The 24,844-nt window shown below is 38.9% G+C and overlaps 1 protein-coding gene across 11 annotated transcripts in view; it reads left to right on the forward strand.

Moving 5' to 3' along the window:
• Positions 1-24,844, forward strand: part of LOC102236976 (ankyrin-1-like) — a 100,496-nt gene that overhangs the window by 30,604 nt on the left and 45,048 nt on the right. For 7 of the 11 annotated variants that reach the window (XM_014468989.2, XM_023343549.1, XM_023343554.1 and 4 more), the window contains exons 2-3: positions 4,041-4,133; positions 23,897-23,998. In XM_014468989.2, coding sequence (XP_014324475.1) covers positions 4,041-4,133; positions 23,897-23,998 — 195 coding nt within the window. Of the gene's footprint in view, positions 1-4,040; positions 4,134-16,047; positions 16,227-23,896; positions 23,999-24,844 lie in introns of those variants that run through there. The other 4 variants (XM_023343552.1, XM_023343562.1, XM_023343556.1 and 1 more) reach the window with 3 other exon arrangements.

Genomic DNA, 24,844 nt, shown 5'->3' on the forward strand with positions numbered 1-24,844 from the left:
GAGATATTTAAGGTGTTTCCATGTTCTTTGTTAGTCATTTGTTTGCAAAAACAGTTTTATAAGTTATTTGAATGTCTGACTTGTATTAGATAATTTCAATATTAGAGAGGTGTTGAAATATGAAGCACAAAAGTTTTAAAGCTCAAAGAAAGGATGGGTGACTAGAACTTGTTAAATGGCTACAATGTCTCTAACTGGAGCATCTCTACTGTGAATATTCTGGATATTAAATAAAGGCAAATTCGCCCATTGTGATCTTTAACTGATATTTTTTGACATCCTTATTGATCTTTACCAATGTGAATTATAGAAAGAGTTTTCTTCTAAGCTTGTCTTTAAGTTTATTCTTGCATTTTTAATTTTTTTGTCATTTAAAACTACATGCTTGATGTCAAAATCCCCAAACTCTCCCAGAAAAAAAAGGTAGCTAACATGTGACAAAATGTCCTGTTTCATCCTCGTCACTTTTGACTTGCATTGCTCTGTAATTATTCTTTAACAGGTGTTTTTCACGCCCATCTGACCTTTAGTCTTTTGGCTTTTCACTCCTTTCTTCACTTTTATACTCAATGCTGTCAGCAACTTTACTGTTCATGACAAGCTGCTGGAATATTTAACACAAAAGTGATTTCACTACACAGATGATCAAGCAGAGTGATCTTTCATTTGTCCTGCAGCATTCTTAAAAACTAAATGCCATAAAGCTGCTGATTGGTTTAATGTTAGTTGTCGAGAGAATTGTCTTATTCTCTAATCCTTTTCATCTGAAGCGTAACGGTCGGAGTCCCTGTGTGTCTGTTCACCGTCCCCAGGCCCTCTGATGCTCCAGGACAAATGGCTTGTTAGACTTATCAGCACCCCTCTCCCCCTGGTGCTTCAGTCTGCCTCCCCCTTCCTCCTCTTCGTCTTCGTCCCATACTCTTTCCCTTACCCCACTCTCCCTGTCATCACAAACCGTCTGCTACTTAATCCAATTATTCCTATAAGCTGACACGCTCTGTAGCTTACCACAAACTCTGCGGGTGACGCCCCTGTTCTTCACATCCGTACAGCGACCCACAAACGCGGACGTATTAGCACAAACAACACAACTCTGTGTCCAGCAACACTGCTGTGCATTACTGCAGGTATCCTAGAAAATGAAGCCAATGTTAAAACAACATTTGATGGGAAAATCTAGAAAGATAAAAAGCATCCAGTATGAGTTTTAGGGTCATTTGTTGATGCAATTTAGCCACCCCACTATGCTGGTTTTTTGTAGAGAGACAGGCCTCTGCTGTTATTGTCTGATTCACTGTACCCTTGAGTTGACTCCATTTATTTTAGTGTTTTTTTTTGCAGTCTTTATTGCTTTACCAGCACCTGTATTCACACGCCTGCATCGTGATACAGGAGGCTGTGTGCCGTCAGTGAAATCTTGCTTCTTCCATCTCTGTCTTCAGTCGTTGGGCGAGAGGCAGCGCATAGCCTGAATGGGTCGGCACTTAATCAAAGTACTTTGGCTCAGTAAATTGGTTATTGTGTTTTCAAAGTGTTGCAAAATAAAAACATTATTTAGAGGGGTTCTGTCTCAGCGCTGCAACTGACAGTTGATCGTAAGATACTCATGGATAGACTGTGCTATGCTGGTTCAGGACCAGAACTACATTGTGTTTGAGAGAACAAATTTTGTGTCCCTATTCAGGGCAACATACTCTCTCTTCCTCAGATTGTGGAGTGCTGCAACATCTCCTACAATACATATTCTGATGCCATAAAGCTTTATATTCCTGTTGAATCACTTAGTTCTTTACAGTCACCAACTAATCCTGTCCATAATACCACCTGAATTGATGCTCTTAAATTAGGACTGAAAATATTGTTTTCTGCAGCTTTAATATAAAAAATTTTAATTATCAGCTCATTTTTATATCTCAGAGCTGTCTTAACTGTTTTATTTTCACTTTAACATTTCTCTTTTTACTTCAGTGTTGCTGTCACTCTTCTACTTTCATACTATAATGTAATTTTCATTACTTCTGTTCCCTTATTTTTCTCTATAGCATGTTGAACTGCCTTGTGAATGGACGTCTCATACAAATGGACTTGCCATGTTTATGGTCATCGAATGTGAAGCTACGTAACATCACCTTTCCTGGTCATGGTTTGTAACCTTCGGCCATCGCACTTGGTCAACAGCTAAAGTGCTAAATGGTCAATGCTTTGACAGCTTGCATCATAGAAACACAGTCTATACTGTAAAACTGCTTGCGCATAGTAAATGGAAAATGTGTCATAGCAGCCGTGACAGGATAATTAATCCCTAGATTCTGCGATTTCACCCCCTTCCTCAAATCTTGACAAGTATTTCTGTCGCAGAGGGGGCAGCGAGCGTCACAAAAGGAGCTGTGTTCGGTTGTTTTTGGTGCTGACACAACAACAGTTGAGAGTAACAGATGGAGCTGGTGGTGTGTGTGAGCGCGTGGCGGGGTGTGTGTTTTAGGGTGACCGGTACTGGAGCTGGCTGCAGTTTGATCCGAATTACAGAGGAGGGAGTTGGAGCAGACTTTGCTGTTTGTCTGTCTGGAGGAAGAAGTGGGAGATGCAGGTGTCAAATACTGATAAATTTTGGGTGATCCTTGTTGGGTGGGTGTGTGAGAGAGCATTGTTTTGTTTTCACACTTGAATACTGGCACATTTTTAAACCCATGCAGAGTTTTCCCTGTAAAATCTACTTGATACAAACAAATGGAGAATATACCAAGTAAAAATATTCATACTTTGCACAAAAGGTTTTGAGTTGAGCAGCAGAGTCAGATATGTGGGTTGTACCCATGAAAAACTTGCCAAGTTCTTTCTGCCAAATGCCAAAAATCTCTAGGTGGAGACTGTGTGATTGTGTGGGGCAGCATCTCCCCACACTGGAAAAAAAAGACTCTTTATCATCATAGGAAATCTCAATGCATAGAAATATCCAGATGAAATTCTGGAAACAGTTGCAGTGTCATATTTTGACTCTTCATCCAAGATGAAAATGTGCCCTTAGTTTGTGGTTTATCAAAATACAACCTCCAGAATCTAAGAGCGGCTGGAATGACTCCCCTGTTGTCTGTATCTCAACGCCATTGAACTCTTGTGGGATCAGCTTGAGTGTTTTGTTGGCAACAATGACCAACACAAACACGTTGGCTGACTTTAAACAAATGGCATGCTACCCCACAGCAATGTGCAACCAAGCTGGTGATCGTACTGCAGACATTTCTTCATATATCATAGGAAGTATCACAGATCAATAAAGTTACTGCATTATCAAGTAGTTATGTGTAAAATATCACAGTAGTGATACACTCAGTATTACAGAAAGCTTCATTTTAAATAGCTTTTTACATTGCTGCGCTTCCTCTGACTTCACTCTGACATTTCTAATTGAACTTTTATTGATATTAAAAGGTTTTAGTTGTTTTCCAGCCTTTTTTTTTAAACATTTCTGACAATATTTATGACTTTGTCATTTGGTGTCTGTATGTTCCCTTTCCATGATGTGACAAATGTTATTTTCTATGTGTTGCAGTTTTTGCTGCACATAACTAGTTGTTTGTTTCTTTGTGAAAATTTGAGGTAAGTACACTATATTGATATCTAAATGTTGCAAGGTTTGTAGAAGGAAATCCCAGTTCACCCAACGTGACACAGCTCAAGAAAAACAAACAAAACAAACACATGTCCTCGTGTTGTCCTCCATTGTGTCCATTCCGCCCATCTTAAGCTACCATGTTTCCACCAGGGGGTTCTTATTTTAGACAGATGGAAGTAATGATGGGGTGGGACAGGGTTGGGAAGGTTTCTTTTCCTGCTCTTTAGCTCGTTCTTCCTCTTGATTTTTGCTGTTTCTGTTTTAATTTTCACCTGTTCCTCTGAATCTGCTCCACCATTTAACATTGCTCTCTGTCCACTCTCCTGCTACTGCTGCTTTCTCCTCTTCTTTCTTTTCTTTCTCCTCATCGCTGCTGCTCCCTGTTGCAATTAACCGGGCTCTGTCTCTATGTCGTGTGTCCTTTTAGGCCCACGCCGTGCATCGCTGGCTAATCGATCAGGACAGTAGTGTGAGCTCTGAGATGCCGGATGGCCAAGGAGTATGGCACTATGATGATGAAGTAAATACCAGCAACACGTATCTCTGGATTTTCCTGTCTCTTTATATGTATCTTTATATATATTCATATATTAAGTATCTATAATCACCCTGTCACTTGTAGTTTGTGTCACTTTTGCTGTTGTTGTTGTTTTTTTTATCTTTATCTTGTTTTTGTTGTGTTTTGCTTCTGGTATTGTAGTTCTGGTTCCTTTAAATTTCTAGTGTTGCTGTTGTGCTGTGAGCTGATTCAGTCAGGTGTCGTGGGATCAGGCTGGACCTTTTTCTTTGTTCCCGTCCTTGCTTGAAGTTTCATACTAACTCGCTAAGTTTTAAGTTTAATTTATTTATTTTTTTGGTTTGTACGTTTTCTTTCTTTTTTGTTTCACATAATTACACATTAGTGTCTATTTGTATATTGTAAATATCTATTTTGATGTCTTTGAGTTTTCTCAAAATGGACGAGCATATTGCAAGGAAAGAGTCCACGGGTAAAATATACTCTAACCTAGGTATAGTTTGTAGATGCAAGTGTTGTCTATGTCGGTTTCTTGCTACATGTAGTTATTATTAGTTAGTGTAAGACAACAGTTGAAGTATATTTCCTGTGGGTTCTTCTGATTTACAAAATATGCTTGTGTCATTCTGTGTTTGTGTTAAGGGTTAAGTCACAACTTAGAGTGTTTGTGGGAAAGAGATGGAGAGTGAAAGGTTATGTTTGTGAGATGATTATTTTATCAGTGAGTTTGTGTGCATGCTTTGTTTCCTTCCTGCATGCATTATCTCTGTTTATTAGCACAAAGTTTGATTTGCACGCCCGTCTGTCTTTCTGTCTGTGCTGCAGTCTGCGTCTGTTTAACTGTGACGTCCCTGTGGAGTAATGTTGATGCCTGCCTTTGCTCATGCCTTTGATGTGTCGGTGTTGTGTATTGTGGCCGTGCGTACATCCCATGAACCTGTCACATGCTGTGCCTGTGTTTTGTCGGTTTTTATCTGTTTAAACAGTCTGGGATAGGTTGACCAAAGGGTTTTTATTGCACATGTACAACAGATGATCTTGAATCCAGCGTCAGTTGTTGGAGGAGAGATCATCTAAGTCCAATAAAGCTCCCAGGGAAACTTGTCCCAGATGACTCTTGCCACCATGATTTCCCTTCAGATCCCAGCTCCTCCCTTTGCTCTCAAGCCAAATTCCTAAGCCTTATCTCCTGATCTCCATATTGCTCCCAATCACTCTGGAGCATCATTGGGTTTGTCTTAAGCAAAGCTTTTGGAAGAGCAGAGCCTGCTTAAAAAAATGGGTGAAGATGATGAGGGGAACATATTTAACACAGAATAGATACAAATGGAAGGAAAGCGAGAGTGCAAACCATCTTCCAAAAGCCCCGAACGTACTTTACAACAATATGGAGTCTTTCCCCTGGATGCCTTTGAATGCCAATGCACTGAACAATTGATTTTGTGTTGAATTCAGTTTTATCTTCTGTATGAATGCTTGAAAGGTGATATTTCTACTTTTTCATTTTTCTTTCACCTGCCAGGACTACAAATATGCATATCATCCTTTAATTATAGGGCTATAACATAATTTACATGACAGTTTGCTTCTGTGACATTTTGGAAAGGGCTAAATGAATGCTGGGAGGCAGATGAGACTTGCAAACATCGTGTTTGTGCCCAGAATACAGAGACGGAGAGAAAAGGTGACACAGTCCCAAAGAGCCCAGCCGCACTTGCTTGACTTTTTCAGCCCCAGCAAACAGTGAAGCCTGGAGATCCTTCAGTCTGCAAGTTGCTTATCTATATTTGCATTATATCAGAAAACAAATAAAGTGTATTTTTTCTCGAGATAGAAATCTGAATAATATGTGGCTTAGAACTTTTTTTTATTTTTTTTGCTTTGTTTCTTTTTACTTTTAGGTTAGTTTTGCGGTCCAGAAATATTGACAAATATAGTTTTTAGTTTTTGAACTCGATAGTTCTCGTAAATTTAGATGTCACAAATTAGGTTGAATTTAGCAACTTAAACAACTAGCAATGAAAATGTTATGCCTGTTGGATACAACACTCCATTCGCTTATTTTAAGTGTCTACACTTTCACAATTCAAATTATTTTGTTTATGTTGCACCACTTCACAACAAATTTCATCATATCAAACTTCAGTCTGTAATGACAAAAAGTTACATGCCTGATGAAGCCCAGCTGGTTAGGTTTGGTCACTGACTTTGCCACATGCTGAACAAGCTCATGGTGAAAGTGGGAAGGAACAATTCTCATTTAACAGGAACAAACTCCAAGCAGAACCCAGCTTGATGAGAGGAGCCATCTCACTGTTTTAAACACAGAGTAGATATAGAAAAAATAGACATGCTACTCCAGGATTACTTTCTACATTAATTAACAAACAGTTAATAGCAGTTGTTGTTCCTTTAGTGGCTTCATCTAGGAGAGAAACAGCGAAGCATAGAAGTTATTGTAGCAGCAATAACTTTCTGCTACTTCAGGAAGGTGACAGCTTAGCACCAAAATATCAGGATATATATGGTTTCATAAAAAGAGAAAAATTAGTGGAAACACTAAAATAGTTATCGGCAGCAATAATTACATGATTGGACAGAAGTATGAGGGGAAAAAACAAACCTTAGTGTTACTATAAACGAGTCAAAGTGGCCGAGTCAAAATGATCAGGTCGATTGACGCAGTCGACCTGATCAGCTGATTATGAGTCCAAAACAAAACAACCACAGGAACGCTCTCATCTTTGATCCTATTACAGTTCAAGTAGAATAAGGACTTGCAGCTGCTGAAACAAATGTATGCAGCTAGAAGCCTGGAGGAATGTTATCAGCACTTGGCTTGATAACATGGAAGTTAAATTCAGCTGAGATAATTTTGCCAGTATTTTTGAAGGTGGATAGTTAATAACTTAAATATAGGTGTATACCACAGACTTATACATTTTTAAGTTGGTTTTAAATGACTTAAGTCAGCTAAACTGAGGGATGTGGAGGGGAGAAGAAAGAGTTCGTCTGACTTGTAGGTAGCTGTCCACCACTCTGGGAATTTAATCACTTTTCATATGACTGACTTTAAAAAATAATCCCTTTAAAGAGGTTTAAGCAACAATTATCCAGACATAACCTATACATACAGATACTCATTATCTTACCATTGAGTGTTATGCAGGATTTCACTTATAAGAAGTACAAAGTTCTGTTCATACTGAATATAAATGAATTTACTCCTGTTCAAAGTGAAGCACTTATAAATTCACTTCACTAGTTTGCACACATTCACTGATCATTAATTAATTATTCAAGAAGGTCACCTACATCATCTGACTTTTGTCACATTATACATGCATATTTACAATGTTTTTATACATGTTTCCTTTTTTGATTGTAGGTTGCTCAAAATGTCTGCAAACTGTCTTTAAATTGTTTCAAATAATAAATCAAAGAATTTGATCAGGATGAAATGCACGACTTGACAAAGCAAAATTGTAGTTTTGAGCACAAAGTCAACTGGACTAAAATGCTGACTTGTAAATAAAAGTTTAGGATTTTTTTGATCATCATTGGTCACTGAGAATGTTTTAAAGATTTTATGCTCTCTTCATCTATCTTGTGTCTGGATGGTGACTCCTGGGTAGCAGGCTGCGCATTCTCAACACTGCAGTGGCTTTTAGCTTTGAGGGTCAAGACCTCCAGCTTTTGGTGGGAAAAGTTTGGGTTCTGTTTAATAAAGGTTTGACAAAATTAAAAGTATCACTAACATAACTTCATTTCAGAAGTAAAAAGCAACACTTTTCTTTATTTACAGATCCTCATCATTGTCAAATATAGTGTTTAATATCACCACAAGACAGTTTAAGTTCCTCCATTGAAGAACAGCCTATTTAAATTCAAAGTTCTTAAAAATTACAAACGACACTTACATGCGTATTTGAATATAATGTTGCACACACAATTACTTTAATAATGGAGGTACTGTAATCATTGAAATACTTTTAGAATCATTTGGATTGCTTGTTACAGAATATGTGTGTCCTGTGCAGTAATGAGAGATAGCAGCTTTCACACTGACCAGCTGTCTGTATGCAGCGACATTTAGCTGTAGAAACCGAAGCAATGTTTTTGGACCGTACACCAATACTTTCCCATTTATTCCTCAAATCCCACTTACAGTATAAACAGCTTAGATGTCACAAATTGCCAAATTAGATGTCACAGTTGCCAAACTGTTTTTTTTTTTTACATGTGCTAGCTTTAGAGAGAGATATTTAAATGAATCACAGCTGTGGGAAATAATGTACCGTAGTTTATCTAAATTCTGAAATTGGCCCATTCTTTACTTTTTAGCTGTGGCTGAAAAATTATAACCATTTTTTGGAGAACTGACTGATGTAGATTTTTTTTATTATTTTTTTTTCCGGTGGAGCAAAAAGTTAAAAAGTGTTCTTTGAATAAAGAGCTCCACCGATTGTCCAGGAAGAGCTGCAGAAATATGACAGTGTCTGAAAAAAGGTCCAATGGATCTTTAAGATTTGCTACTAATGATTCAGTTTCAAACTGAACAGGGGGGAAATATCAATTCTTTGTGATCCCAAACTTAAATCCAAAATCCCAGCAAGATAAAACCAGGCATTCTGAAGTAACAAAACACTGAGTTTTGATGAAACTATCTTTAAACTGAAATCAAAAGCATCAAGTGGTTTTATACTCACTGGTGGCTTTAAACTAGTAAAACAAATCATGACTTTCCCTGAGGGCTGATGTATTTCATATGAAAACATAACGCTTCATCAAACCCTGCTCCACCCACTCCTGTGTCTCACATCAATGAGATGTCAGAGGTGTGTGTAAAGGTCTTGTCCCCTTTCCCCACCATCAATAGTTTTAGGGGGCCTGGAGAATAACCCTTATAACCCCTCAGCTCTAATTACCCCTCAGTGAGTCCTCAGAGACAGACGCTCTGGGAGCTGAGCCCCATTCGTCACAGTGCGTCTGCACAGTGGACCCGGTCTGGGGAGGAAAAAATGCAAACTGTCACACTCTGCTCTGTCATATAAATTCTCCTTCGTCTCAGTTTTTCTGTTGCAGCTGCTCCCCCGCCAACTGTAGATGCAGACTACATTAGGAAGCCCATTCACAACCAGCCACCAGCATTTGGCTGTAATTTGTCTCGGCTAGGGGAGCAGAGGGCAATTTACATGTGAAAGGCCACGCCATATTGAAATATTGTAACTAATTTTTTCTCTCTCTAAGGGTTGCTGATACCAGCTTTACAAAATTCAGATTAAATGTTTGCTGCCAATATGAGAATGGAGTATTATTGTAATAGTGACATAGTTGGCTTTATACCAACTTTAGTAAGAGTTCATGAAAACTGGGCTCCTCATCCTGCTGACCCTTTACAAACTAACTCATCTTTTGTGGCTTTTTTCAGCAGAGAGATGCAACATGGGAGCAATTTTGATCTACAAGCTTATTTCACAAATCCCAATATACTTATAAATTCAAGCTTTATTATATTGAGTAGATAATGCCTTAAAATGATTTGGTTTGAGATTACATTTGAGAAAGAATAAATAAAGTTACTCTCGCAGTGTTTCATTCTTATAGACATTCAAATTTAGAAATCAATTACAAGAACTGTGAAAAAATAAAATGTTTTTATTAATGGAAGTCATTCCAGAATAAAGCATCACTATTTAAAAGAAAAACTCCAACTTTCATTCAGTTTAATCATCATCTCACTTAATAAGAAGCTATTAGCGGTTTAATGACTCCATTTTGTTTGGTTACTTTTCCAAATATGAATAATCTTTTCCCTGTTGATATACTACACTTTTCTCACTCATAGGTTTACACGTTACTTATTGTTAAGATTAATTAATATTAGCTTTATCTTCTGTTTTTTTTTTTTTTTTAATTTAAAGCAGCTATTTTACTTTGCTTTGCTTTTTCCACTGAAATCCAGGGGCACCTTGGATATCATCTTTGGGTTTTTCTTTGTGTGCAAATGTTCACTGGATGAAAAGAGAGAGACTGAGCGATGAGCTATGTGCATGCATGCGTGCATGTGCATGTGTTATTGATGAATGCGCAGGAGTGCATGGTAAAGGTGGAAGTATACTCCAAAAGAAAATGCCAGTTAAACTGCAAGGCATAAAGAAACGTCTTCATTTGATGGATGATCTGTTCAATGCTGCAGGTTTAGAAAGGTCCATGCAGCCGCAGGAACAGAAATAGTTTCTGAACCCTGAGAGGATACCCACCTAGGGCCCAAAAGAAAGGTCTTAATGAATCCCCTTGTTAACTCAGGCACTAATATGCGCAGCATTTAGAAATGATTCAAAAGTGAGATCAGAGAAAGAAAGCTGCATGTCCTCATGTGAGACACATATGGATTCTTCATTAAAACAAAAAAGGAATATATTGCCCACCTAGGTTAGATGTGGTGTAAAAGATCTTTATATGCAGCAATTTCTAGTTTTTTTTTCAACAAAGTGTGATAAATATGTTGTAAATAAAGATTTAGGATGTAATTATGTATCAGTGGAAAGTGGATGGCAATGGAAATAGTGTAGGTTCATTTTGGAAGGTGTTCTGAAGCAAAGAAAGTGAGACTATGATAAATCATTTTAAAAATGCTCCCTGACCTATACAGATAAAAAACAACTCTGTTGGGAGAAAATTTAAAACAAAACCCGGTTTCTTTAGTCTGCACATCCTAAATATATTACGTTTTAGGGACCTTATGAGACAGTAGTGAGTCTTATCAAGTTCACATCTTCAGCCCGTTATAATGAATATGATTATCTGAAATCAGATTCAGCTTAGCTAACAAGATTTACATCTTTTAGCAAAAGCCATAGTTTGCAGTGAAGTTTAAAAGGAGAAAAAGGTTCTCATTGTCTAAAGGTGTTGGTAAGCAGAAGGGATCTTTGGTAAGAATGCAGCAAATCATTAAACAAAAACCACTCTGCAAGTGAAAGATGGTGGTGGAAGCATAATGCTCTGGGCTTAGTTTTTTTCAGCGTCATTATTTATTTTTTGTAAAGGTGGGTAAAATTACAGTTTCAAATTTCAGTCAGCTTGGACTCAAAACCTTCCGGAGTCTGATAGAAATCTGAATATAATGGATCACTGAAACAAATATGTGAAAATCATGCAGCCACCACCGTGTGTCACTATGGGGTATGGTGTTCTTTTGGTAAAGTTCAGTGTTGTCGCATCAAATTTACTCTTTGTTCCATCTGGCCAGATCATACTCTCCCATAAGGCTTTGGAAGGTCTTAAACAAGAAATTATGTTGTTTTTTTTATATTGAAAGGAAATGCTTTTGTTTTAGTGCTCCATTTCTAAAAACAACTGGGCCAAAAATGTTTTGAAAAATGTTATCATGGTCTAAAACACAAACTCTTCTAATTCAAGCCTAGATTTTTACACTTTTTATATCCACTGTTGAACATTAATGCAACACTTATTGGAGTCTTAATGGGGAGGGTTTTTATTTCCAAGACAATGAATTTGTTCTCCAGTTTTTAATTCAGCCACCCCACTTTGAGTAACTTTTGCACCAATCTTTGCTCCTGTCAAAATGTGCAGCAAAATTCAGTTTGAGTATACTGCTGCCAGAACTGTATGCTTGCACATGAAAGGTTGCTGCATAGGTGTGTATGTTGAATGCAGGCGAGTGTGTGTTTGCATCTGCATGCAGAACAGCATAGGTGAATGCGTGTGAAATGAAAAGAGGCTGTCTCTGACTGAGTGTGTGGGTGGATGTTGGGGTGTGTGTGTGTGTGAGGCAACATTAAAATAATCTCATTTAATTAAATGATTGAAGAAATACCTAGAACACTTTATTTAGGGTGAGCTGGAACAGATTGATAAGAGCATCTTCTTAAATTGCTCATCGTTATAAACACGTCAGTCTCATATATGAAAGTCTGATGGGCTGGGCAAAAACTGCAGACACATAAAATATGTATTTATCTGCTATTTAAGAGTTGTGGCAGTAGAAAGTTTGAGTCAGCAAAGCTGAGCAGATGAAGTTGCCGCCGTGCCGTCAACAGATTTGTGAAAAGAACAGAAGAAACTGTCCATACATCACCTGAGTCGCAGGTCATTCTCCAGGACTGTTTCTCCATCATCACAGTTACAGGGAACAGGACATCAAGACTTTCTGCTTTGCTGTGAATTAATCAGTTTTTCTCTTCAGTTTTCCACCTGGCTCCTCTTTGCTTCGCTCAGTTACAGGCTTGTGTTGCACTGGGAGAAATGCATTCCTGAACGTGCCTTCATTTTCTAAAAGACATTCACGCACTGTATTAGACAGACTCTATAACAGATAAAACAAAAGGATTTCTGCCATTTGACCTGAATGTCAGTGACATTTTAATGACATTTATATGTATCTCAATTTTAGAGAAATTATTGTAGGTCTAAATATTCACAGTCAAAGTCCCTCCAACAAAAAACAAAGAGAGGATGGAAGAATAATTAGCTCCATTTTGAATCTTATGCTTTATTCATGCAGTTTAATTTTTTTGTGGACAATCGAAGTATATCATGTCCCACTGAGCCCTAATACAGCTGGTATTTTGTAATTATGTGACCATTAATTTCTTCTGAGTACAATTTGAAGTCTTCAACAACCTCATATTTTATGCATATATTAACCAGACTGCTTGAATTATGATTTAGCTGCAGGAGTTCTGCCTGATCCAGACACCAGCACAAATGTTGCTGATGTATAAACTCCTTATTTTAATTTATGGAATCTGTGACAAAATCTATTGACTTATGTATGATTTTGACCCTCCCTCACTCTGCATATCCACCTATTGTCTTCTCCACTTATGAAGATTAATGGGAGTCTGGCCCCGGATTGACGTATTGCTGCTGTCATTTTCTATTGCCTTCATCTTTCTTGCTCTTCACCTTCATCAGTTTATTTTTTTTCTAACTTGCTGCTTTTGTCTTTCACAGGTTTATCTGGCTTTGCTACGTTGAGGTCTCTGTAGAGACACTTGCAGGTTCTCTGTGCGTGATATCGTGTATCTGTAGGTGTGACTCCTGTGGGCTCTGACAGATAAAATGTAATCTGTTTGCAGAGAGAAGGCGTTTCTAATTCTCACTTCTTTTAATGCTTATTTAAATGGTTCCTATGGCAGTTCTGGGGCCAAGTAGACTTACGTTTTCTTCTGAAGAGGAGCTGAAAGACGGGATAAGGCACAGAATGAGTGTTTATGTGTGCAAATGAAAGGTTTGCAGTAGAGCTGCATAATCGGCCCAGCCCTATACGCTTCTCAAAGATGCTGCAGGACAGAACTGCAGAGCATCACAGTGCCAGCAGAAGGGCATTTACTAGAAACCGCTGACATAAACGCAACAGTTTTGGTCAAAAAAAAAAAAAGTTAAAAATGCAGTGATGTGTGAGGATAGACAAGAAACAAGTTGGAAAAAGGCGGTTAACAGCTTTTGGTGTTGATTTTTCTCCCTTTTTTTCTCTGTTCTCTGAGCCATCGGGTCATGGGCAATAAACTACCCCAAGCAGCATGTGTGGATGGCTACAGGCTTTTATTCTAACAAGGGCAGCTTGACACAGTGTGCAGAGGGCAAGTCTGCATCAAACCTAAATCATCCCCGCTTAAAAACCAGAGTAAGGCCGACTCCATAATGATCTGAACTGCTCTGATCGCTGTCCTTTCTGACAATATACATGATGAACTGTACAGTTTAAACCCTCACAATGACAGGAGATTTAGTCCAGCTCAATGCTTCTCACACCTAATTCTCTAGAGAAAACTACAGGATATGTTCAGGGGGAAAGGGTTTTACTTTCTTGCCTTTGCTTGTTTTTGTGATTCTATTTCTCTGTTCTTCCTTTCCTTTTTACGGATTCATAAATTTGTAGTCTCTAACGTAATGGAGATTTCTACTCTTCCAGGGGAAATAATAAAAGACGATACCTAATTATCCTCCTCATTGGGGAGGGTAAGTGAGGAGGGTTCGAATCGGAAATCTGGACCAACCTGTTCTACCACCTGCTGCCACCAGAACAGCTATAAATGGCCCCTTATTAAAGCAATATACTTTAAATCATTCAACTTGACACACACCATGTAGAAAGTACAAAAAAAAAAGAACTGTAAGAAGGTGCTCAGATAACCACAAAATTGAACATTAATTTTTTCCTACGTGTGAAAAACTTAACGCAGCACGTCATCGTAACCTGAAAACGCCATCGTCATATGGACATGAGATTCTGCCAAAATCATTCTGTGGAGATTCTTTTCTTCTGCAAGACACAGAAACATGTTGGTTAACTGGAAGATGGATGGGAAGACTTGGGCCTGGGGAGGCGGCTACGTTTAATCTGTGACTTGATCATCTGTGATCACTTTAAAACTGATGTTGAAGGACAGTCTATTCGATCTGAGCTCGAACTGTGTCACAAAAATGAATGAATAGATGTGAAAAGTTGATACAGACATACACTAAACCAGATGCATCTGTAATTGTAATGAATAGGTGGTTCCACAAAGTATTTACTAAGAAGGGCTGCCTTGTACCACAAATATTGGCAAAATGTGCAAAGGCTTTTGGGGAAAGAATTCACTTGCAAGGCACCTCACTTCTTCCATAGTTGTGCTGAGCACCTTCACACTCAGTGATGCTAAGTAAGGTTTTGGTTTCTGGACTTCTCATAAGACTCTTGCTGATGCTAATTGAAGGAGTCATGGTACTGAGCCAGAACCTCCTTTCATTTTAGCATTGGATTCATTCAACTTCCAGAGCAGCAGCCACAACAAAGTCTTTCCACAAAGAAAATAAATTGCATTTGGAGACAAGTTATGCGTTAACTTTAACTTTAGGATATCCTTCCATATTTTGTTGCGAGTTCAGTTCATCTCAACGGGGTCAGCAAAAGGACATTTTTGACATGATTTTCTTCCCCTTTCACTGAGGACCACAGGATAATTTGTCATCTCTTCATGCACATTAGCATCCATGGTACCCTGCTCCTCACTCTTTCTTTGCTGAGCTCTCATCACTCTCCAGACTAAGTGCTGTGGACAGGACAGTCATCCCCACGTGATGTTTTTGCTCAGGGCACGGCCTAGTGGCATTGAGTAGTGTATAGCTTTCTTTTTTTGTTTCCCCCCCCTCCTCCTTTCTCTCTCCTGCTAGCATTTATCTCTCTGCATGGTTTTGGCAGCGATGTGCTTTTCCCAGCATTTAGCCAGGAGAGGGAGAGCGGAGGGGAGAGCCAGAGAAAAGGGGCCTTTTCAAGCGAGGAATGACGGACGGTTTATTAAAAGAGGCAGGGCCTTTTGAGAGGCTTCCCCACACCCCATCCATACCCCATGTGTCTGGCCTATTGTAACTGGGCGGTGGCAGGAACCCCTCACCACCACCACCACTGCTAGGCGCTTTGTCACTGTAAGTCACCTCACTGACTGAAGCAGAGCCGCACGGTAAAAAAAGAGAAAAGAAAAACCACACCCATTCGCCACAGTAACTCTTCACCATTCTGGTGCGACCTGGTCCGTGGAAAAAATGGATTGTCTGGCTGTCACAAAACATACAGGAGACACAGAGATGGGCGTGATGCACTGGGAAGGAGGGACTGGAGAGAGGAGGGAGAAAGTTTAGAGGGACGTGGAGGTAGAAGAAAGGTAGGAGAGGAAGAAAGCAGGGAAAAACTTTTAGGTGAATGAGTAAATATAAAAAAAAATAGCAAAGAAGAGGCATGGATGTCTTCAGGACCTCATTGGGAGACCTGCTTGTTTTTAAGCTGTGTGTTAAATGTGTGTCTTTAGATACAGGCAACATTCCTCTAGAGATAAACCCCTGGGCCCCCATCCACTGAACCCCCACCCTCTCCTGTCTCTCCACCCACCATGCCTAGTCAAGTGTGTGTGTATTTGTCTGGCCATGAATGTGTGTGTGTTTATGGTGGATGGGGGTCTGCGTGTCCTGTATCGCAGCACTCGCAGGGGGCCACAGAAAAGACAGCTGTGTTTCTGAGAGAAACAGAAAACTTAAGAAAGGGACAGTGGAGGGCCAACAGGGATGCCAGTCAAGACCGTCACTTTTGGAGTGAGTACCGCACACTCTGCCATCCGCCGCCTCATGCTCCTCTCTTTCTAGCCTGACTCAACCTCCTCTTACTTTCTCACTCATTGTGCTGTGTAACTCTCTCCAGCTCTAATCTTTTCTTTCTTACTTGTTTTCAGAAAATTTTAACCTTATTTTCTCAGCTTTACTGCACCTGCAACCATCTCTGTGTTGGTAATGAACCTTTTCTAACTTCCAAGCTCAAATTTGTTTCTCTGTTTTCTTGCTCTCTAATATTTAAATGATAATGCATTGCTATCAACTCAATATGCACTTGGTTACTATTCAAGACATGTTCTATGTCTGTTAGTGCTCAGTTTGCAAAAAGCCATTTTTGTTTGCCCTCTGTCCACAACAGCCATTCTGGAGACCTTTCAACTTGTTCTTGTTTTCAGTCATAAATTAGCATCTGAACATGGTGCCTGTCAATATGCTGCGTATTTAAGGCACATTTTAGTAGAAGTTTCTCAGTGGGGTTGGTTGCTTGGGAGGATCCTGTGGTGCATGTGCATCAAAGATTAGTGCGTCTACATTTGGGTGTTTATCATGGTGTGTTTTGCTCTTTAATCTTGTTTTTGGCTTCATTCGGACGTCTGTTTGATGTTCAGCTTGAATGATGTCAGCCAGGATTAGCTGTGGTAAGCAAACGGGAGGTCAACAAAATGATTACTGGATCAGTTAATGAGAAGTTTCCAGTGGAAAGAGTATAGACTGACTTACTGAGCCCAAGCAAAATAGGGTGGATACCAACAAGGGTCTAGTGTTTATTTTATGTCTTTGATAATACAGGGAGGGTTCATCAGGTTTTACAGTGATGTTCATGATGTAACTCCTAGAAATACAGCTTTTGTCTGAAGATAAATGTCATTCAGTTTAGTCAGCTCTGAAACCTGTTTTTCCTATTTTTGGCAAATAGTATAAAGTAAACAAAGAAAAAAACAGTAGAGATCAATTAAGCCTCCTTAAGACTAACTTTATGTGCTCAACAAGATTTGTTCCTTTGTAGCTCATGGATTTTAAGAGTGTCGACGTACAACAAAGCACAGAGAAATAATGCAGATCGCTACCAAATTTTGACTCAAATTGTTGGATGAAAAACAGACAATGTTATTGCAATATATGGTATTCCTGTTTTAGAAAGAAAAAAATCATGGTTTTAAGATGCAGGTTTGAAATGGTAGCAAAATGGATGTAATAAACTGAGTTCATTAGACCCAGGAGATTTCAGGGAACGAAGTATCATTCTCTGGATTCAACATTTTCACCTCCATCTATAGTCTAATAAGGCAGCTGCTGCATCAAGGAACTGCTCATGGTATGGAAAAGCATGTATGAAACAGCAAAAAATATATTCAGCTTGACATGATAACTTTAGTGTTGTTTACTTAAGCCCCAAATTGTTCCCAACTCTACAATATTTAGATTTGGAATTAATTTCCACTAAGAAGTTTGTTTTATTACTTGTCTGTTTCATTTATTTTCTGGAACAATGTAAATTGAATCAATGTAAATTGAATATCAACTGATTAAAAAACATTTTTCTTTACCTTTCATTAATAAATTAATGTTAAATTGTTTATACCCTTCTCCAAAATAAATGAAAAAATCTTGGGCAATACATCAAACAAACCCTTCTTGTAATTGTTGACATGCCAGTTGCATGTTTCCACGGGTTTCTGGATGATTTATTTTTGGTGATGAACGCGACATGACCTAATTTTTAGCTCCTTTCACAGATTTTCCATCGGATTCAAGTTGCGACTCTGGTTTGGTCACTCAAGAAGTAAATTTTATTTCCTTCCAGAAGTACCATGCATGTAAAAGAAAATATAACTATAAACTTAGCTCTACCAAAATATTAAAAAATCTTTAACTTACCTGTATACATGGAACATTTCAGCATTCAGAAAGAAGCAGCAATCTACGAATATTAACATTTATGAAGATTTTAATTATTCTATATGACCAAAATCACAAAATGTTTCTTTTATATGCCAAGTGTGTTGAATGAAATAATTTTTAAAAAATTTTCTAAAAATAAAGCATGTGTCACTTATAGTACTCTTTTTATTTTGCTTTGTGAGATTAAAGTCTCTTTTGAAAGCATTTCAAGAATACATATCAATACTATGAAGTATAAAATATTGACAAACATTTTTGTTCTGTGTTTTCAGTAACTTCAAAAATAAATTATATATAAATGTATGCAACTTCCTTCATATTAGAGTTCAAGCAGTGTGGTATTTAGGGTTCATATTTGTTTGAAAATATTGAATGGATCTTTTTTTTCTAAATATATTTCACATTGCATGCAGCACCTGGAACAAAGAAGAATAACAAATGACTTACAGTTGTGTAACTGTGCAGCAGAGCACCATTTGTTTACCATATCTTTATCCTATTCTCTTAAGCCTAGCCCAACGCTATCTTCACCCTATGGCTCTCACCCTCATTGTCATTCACAAAAGATCACAATAACCATAACAATAATACCCATGACAATCTCATCTTGAGGCGCAGAGGCTGCAGCAGGGCCAGTCATAAAGAGACAATCTGTAGGCAAGGCAGAGACAAACAGTGGGCTGCAGAGTGGGGGTCCCCAGGAGTGTGAGAAAGTAAATACTGAAAGTGGGACACTCCACAGACGAACGGTCAGACAGATGAGGCTTGAGGTTGAATCTTTAGCAGCTCTGTCCTTATTAACTGTGTCCATGTGTGAGCATCCCCACTGACAGACTTTTACACTAAATACATCTCTGTTGCTGCAAACAGGCTGCTGCCAACTCCTCAACAAGCTGCAGGGACTGCAAGCAGTAAAAATAGAGGGGGGGGGGGGGGGGTTAAAAGAGCAAGTCAGCAGAAAGAAAAGCAATGAAATAGTTATTAAGCTCTCTGATGTCATTACCATAGCCAGCATTTTGTGTTGCCCTTAATGAAAAAAACTTGATCATTAGTCTAAAATAGATCTAGATATTGAGTAATGGGAGGTTTAAATAGAAGACATTACGCAGGCAGTGTGAGCCTGGAGAGTTTTTATTTTTTTATTTTTTTAAGTTTAATAAAGTTTTGCAAGAAAAGCAACACTTGTCCTAGCTGAACATGTGTAGACTCCTTATTTTCCTCATTTTGCTGTGATGGCACTTTAACTATTCATCATTTGCACCTGGTGCTACATCAGCAAATTTCCAGGTTTATTTATATGTTTGTATGTGTGGGCGTGTTGGGGTGTGTGTTCACAAAGGAAGGATGTCTTTACTTGGAACCTGTTTGCTAATTTTAAAAGAAATCCTTATATTTCAACTCCAGTTTTGATCACTTGTTTGGTTTGTTGCTAATCTAACCAGCATTCAAGTGAAACGTTCCAAACTTTTCATTTAAGTTGCATCAGAAACAATACTGTTGAGCTTGCTTTTGTTCAGCAAGGAATGTGAAACAGATTAAGGATCAAATCCTCATTAAGAGCCGGTTGCATTAAAGAAGTTATTCAATAAATGGTTTAAAAATTTACATTTTGGTTCACAAAGTTCTAGTTTGTAATGTAAGATCAAGTTGTTGCAAGATAGCGAAGATCTGCTTTCAGCTGTGTAAGTGTTCTCAGTCATCTTATTTTTATCCCTCACACATTAACACACACACACACACACACTCCGGCTGACTCATTCACATCTGCTTCAAAACTCTCTTGATTGTGAATGAAAATCAGCATCATAAAAAAAAAAAAAGATTTTTGTCCTGTTCGTCTGGAGCACTGATTGCTCCATGTGCATACATACACACACATGCATCTTTTTGAACACTGCAGTGCACTAGTGAGGGGTGATGTCATTCTATCTGCTGCGGCACCAGCAGAGGAAGCTGAGCAGGAGAAATAATAACGGAAGAGACATGAAGGTGGAAAAGGGAATAGACGTAACGGAAGAAAAAAATAACGAGTGTTGGGAGGATTTGCTGTGATGGATGACGCTGAGAGATTAATTTCGATTGATAATTTTGAGCTTCATTATGAGAAGCTGTGCACCAGTCTTAGCCTGAGGACAGCTGCACATTGTGAGCCATTGTGTTTTGATGCTACCCATGTTAACCAAAAAACGCTTCTATGCAGGCTATTGTCTGCTCTTTCTACTCTGAAGAGTGTGATTAATGTGCTTGCTTGGTTCTGCTCAGTCCAGAAGACTCAAGCTCAACCACTTTCTGTGGGAGATATGGAAAAGGAGGGGGAATCATTCATTTAAATCCAATTCAGCTAATTGTACCTGAGGAGTTGCTTCATCACACATTCCTGTCGTCTCTTTATATAGAACATGCAAGCTGCACCTGTTTATGTGTGAGCCCGGGGATGGGTGTGGTTGTCCTAATCTTTATCTCGCCGCACCACGCACTCCCTCCTTGACGTCAGCTGCTAATCACACAAACACATGAAAATGCAGAAGTGCGCAGTAGGAAATCCTTGCCGTGAAGGGAAATTCTTCCTGCAGGGCTTTGAGAATGAGTTGCTGCTGTTGTGTAGACATCTGCAGACTGCACAGGGGCTCACATTGAGGTCACTACGGTGTTAGGTACGGTTTTCACAAGAGCATCCATATTGTGTAAAGTTCTTTTCTTCAGCAGTTTGCTGTTTCTGCAGTGAACAAGATGTTTTGGATGTTGCTATGACAGGGTCAGCAAGTACCAAATATAACAAAAACACAAAAGCTTTGCATACAATTTGTAAGTTTTACATTAACAAGAGGATTTGAACATTGAGAAAAAGGACATTAGTCTGTCATGTGCGTGAGGCAACTCTGTATTGGTCAGTTATTGACCCATGCAATAACTGCACACAAATAAAACAGTCTGATATCCTGCACTTCCCCCATTATTTAGACCTGTTTCGCCCAGTATTTGTTGTAATATTACATATTTCTTAGCCTGGCAATAACCTTCTTGTGCAATTTCACTCAAAAACATTGTAATTTCCAACAGAGACTGGGCTTTCTCCACTGGACTTAAATTGCGTCTGGTAGATTTTTCTACTGGGCCAATCAGCAAACAGAAGGAGAAGTTGTGCACGATGATGTTGATTTTCTGCGCTGCTTTAAAATTGTAGTCTGCCTGTAGTTTTAGGTCTGGCAGCGGAGGAAGTGAACGAAGCCGTTCAGTCTACGTTGATCACGCTTCCACTTAAACACACTCCTTTCTTGTCAGTGGAGGATTAAACTGGCTCATTACATACGTCAAGGGCAAATGTTATCAAATGAGTAAAATTTTTATCTTCAACACAGTTCACGCATCCAGGATGAAATCGTTTCTCAACAGCTAAGAGCCCAAACCTTCTGGAAGAAGCAAAGTGTAGCACAAGTGTAGCCTGGTTTTTACCAGGCTACACATTTTCATGTGCATAATACAAATTAAATCAATATTTAATTTAGTGTAAATTAAATCAATAATTAATTTACAGTAAATTATACATTGGTTGTTGTGTTATTGAAGTCCTAATACTGCGATCCCAGAGAAGGTCTGGAGTTTTCAAAATTTTCGTCTGCTGGATGTGGCACAGAGATATACGATGCTGCTGCCATGTTTATTGTAATGTGAAGGTCCATAAACAGGATGGGAGCAGGCAGGGTAATGTCTTATAGCAAAAACTAAACAACAAAATAACAATTCGACCAAAGAGCATGATAAGGGATGACTGAAAACAACATGCTCAAAAAAGAAAGCAGTGACGACTGACAGAGGCAAGATTTGCTGAAGGGCTGTAGCTGTAGCTGACAGTAGAAAACCAGAAGACATAAAAACAGACCATCAAAACAACCATGAAGAAAATAACGAGTCCCAGTTGTTAGGACAGCTGCCCCTGTAGCTGCACACTGCTTGTAAGGTGACTGAAACAAGGCTCTCACACTTTCAAAGATCAACAATCTCAACTATTTGTAAATGTTTCCCAGAGAGCATTGTACTGTTTTAACTCTACCGTTGGCAAGCTGTGAGCTGCCTGTTGGTTCAGACAATGCTCTGTCTGCTCAGCAGCCTGTACACTGAGGCAGCTGATATCAAGTCGTTATAGCTGTGTTACTCTAGATTCTAGAGTAACACAGCTATAACGACTTGCTGTGTCTAGAAAGAGTAAAAAGTTTATGTAGGTTACCAAGTTTAGTAGGTGCCCATATTTTTGCAAATCCAATCAAAATCAAAATGTTGAAAAAGTGATTACAATCAAGTCATTGATTAATTAAAAGTTATTTTATTTTACCAAATTGTGGTATTTTTACTCAAAGTTATCACACATCCATCCCTGGTGGTAAACGTGAATATCAAAACTCTCAAAAGTTAATTCAGATGTGGGTTTTTTTGTTGGATCAAAATAAATGTTTCTGTTGTGTGGGTGTGCTTCTGGGTTGTTTGCAAAGAAATAAAACTATATCAGAGAAATAATTATCTTTAAACCTTAAGACTTTGCACAGAGAAGTCTGAACAGGATTTGCAGTTCATCTCGTGAGTTCATACTTTTCCACTGTGTAAATTTCAACTTGAACACATACTTGTCAGATGTTGTTTTGGTGCCACAATCAGCTGGAAGCAACTTTTGAAACTTTTCAGTTTTCTTGCCAACAGATTCCCTTATTTTTAAAGTGATCTCTCTCTTTGCACAGTTTTGTGTGACTGGTGTCCCGCTGAGGGTGGGTTGTGTCATTTGTTGCTATGCCTCTACTCCTGGCATGCGGATCCTTTCTGTTTTTTCACCAAAGGCCCCCCCCCCGACCTCTCTCTCTCTCTCTCTCTCTCTCTCTCTCTTTTCCTTTCTCTCTCTCAACCAACAGCACTGTCACAACAGTATCCAACAAAGCATAAAGCACTGTGTTTTGTAGCATTTTGAGAGGTCTGCACAGTGAATGAATCCATTATTTGCATATATGTGCAAACATGCAACTGCAGCCTCTTGCAGCATTTTGAGAAATCTGGTTGGATGGAGTGATGCAGGGGAGGCACAGTGAGAGTGGATATTATGTGAATGAAAGGAAAACGTCCAGGTTTTGACGCAGTTACTCCCTGTCATTTCCCCCCAGTTGCTCTCCAAGACTGCTTCTCGCTCTTTCTCTCCTCCCGTTCTGCCCCCCCTCCAACGCTCCCACCCCTGAACCGCATGAGTGATCCCGTTCCAGCGGCACTCCTGCCTGCCTGGGAGAGGCACGAAGCCCTCAGACACAGACAAAACACAGACACAAACACTAGGCGTGCAATGTGCCGGGCCCTGAGCCGGGACCCGCTGAACCCTCACGCTCTGCCCCTCTCCCTTTCCTTTAAAGCATCATTGTTGTATGTACGTTACATTTCCTCTTTATGTGAGTAGCTGATAATATTGGGGGACAATTTGAAGTTTCTGCTGCAATTCTTCAGTCAGATTCTTGTCAGACCTTCAAACTCCAAACCGCAGAGGCAGATTTTTAACTTGCAATCAAAAATTGCATCAGGGAGGAGAAAAATTAGGGAAAAATTGGCGGACAAGTGCCGACTTTGTATGATCCCTGGTGTTGTAATTGTTGTTTTGTTTGAAAATATTAACCAATCACTCTCCTTTTCTATTTTCCTTTCTTTTCCTTTACGTGTCTCGCACTTTCTCTGAAACCCATCGTTCCCCCCTATTTTTCCCATCCTTTTTTCTACTCCTTCAGGCAGATGCTGGCAACAGTTTTCTCCGAGCGGCTCGATCTGGCAACCTGGACAAGGCCTTGGAACATATAAAAAATGGCATTGATATCAATACAGCCAATCAGGTGAGAGAGAGAAAAAAGAGAGAGAGAGAGGGAGAGAGAGAGAGAGCTATCGTTCTCCAGATTAATTTAGTCTCCAGCAAACTGAACTGGTCATCTGGTCATTGTTTTTTGTATTTCACTGTCTTTTTGTAGGGTTTTATTCAAATTCATCCATTTTTGTGTTAACAAAAATTACTTCAAAATGTTCCACCAAAAAATAGAAGTTGAGATTTTTTTATGAGCATTAATTACCTCACCATCACTGCTTGGAAGATTTTATTTTCTTCTGTCTACAGATCGGCTTTCAAGCAGATTAGATTTGGCCTAATATGGAAAATTAGATTATAATCTTTCTAAAAATATTGGAAATAAAATAAATAGTAAAATGTATGTATTTAGGATGCTTTGAAGCAATGTGAGCAGTAATTTTGTTTCATCCAGAAAACAAAACAAAACCAAGTTGTTCATACAAATTATGTCCGTTAACATTGGGAGTATTGCTGACCCATGTCTTGCTGCTCAGTCATGTAGAGAGACCACCATTATCAAAAGATAACCCTGGATTACTAATGAATAAAAAAATTGGGAATATTTGTGTTCAAATGTTTTGCTCCTTCCCACTTCAAAACCTCACTTGTGGCTCATCTGCTAATAGCACCTTCTCCCTCTCAGGACATTTTTGTGGTATTATTTCCTGTAGTAGAAATGATGGGTGTAAAAAAATGCCCTAAGAAAACTATTTAAGTCCCCATAAATGGTTCTGCAGTAAAAACATTTAACAATGAAACAATTCCCTGTGTTATTTTGTATTTCTGTGTATGTTTTAATTGTTTCTCATGCATGGACTGAGCACTGTGCCTGTTTGCT

The sequence above is a fragment of the Xiphophorus maculatus genome, chromosome 12 (genome assembly GCF_002775205.1).
Source record: "Xiphophorus maculatus strain JP 163 A chromosome 12, X_maculatus-5.0-male, whole genome shotgun sequence".
NCBI classification, from domain to species: domain Eukaryota; kingdom Metazoa; phylum Chordata; class Actinopteri; order Cyprinodontiformes; family Poeciliidae; genus Xiphophorus; species Xiphophorus maculatus.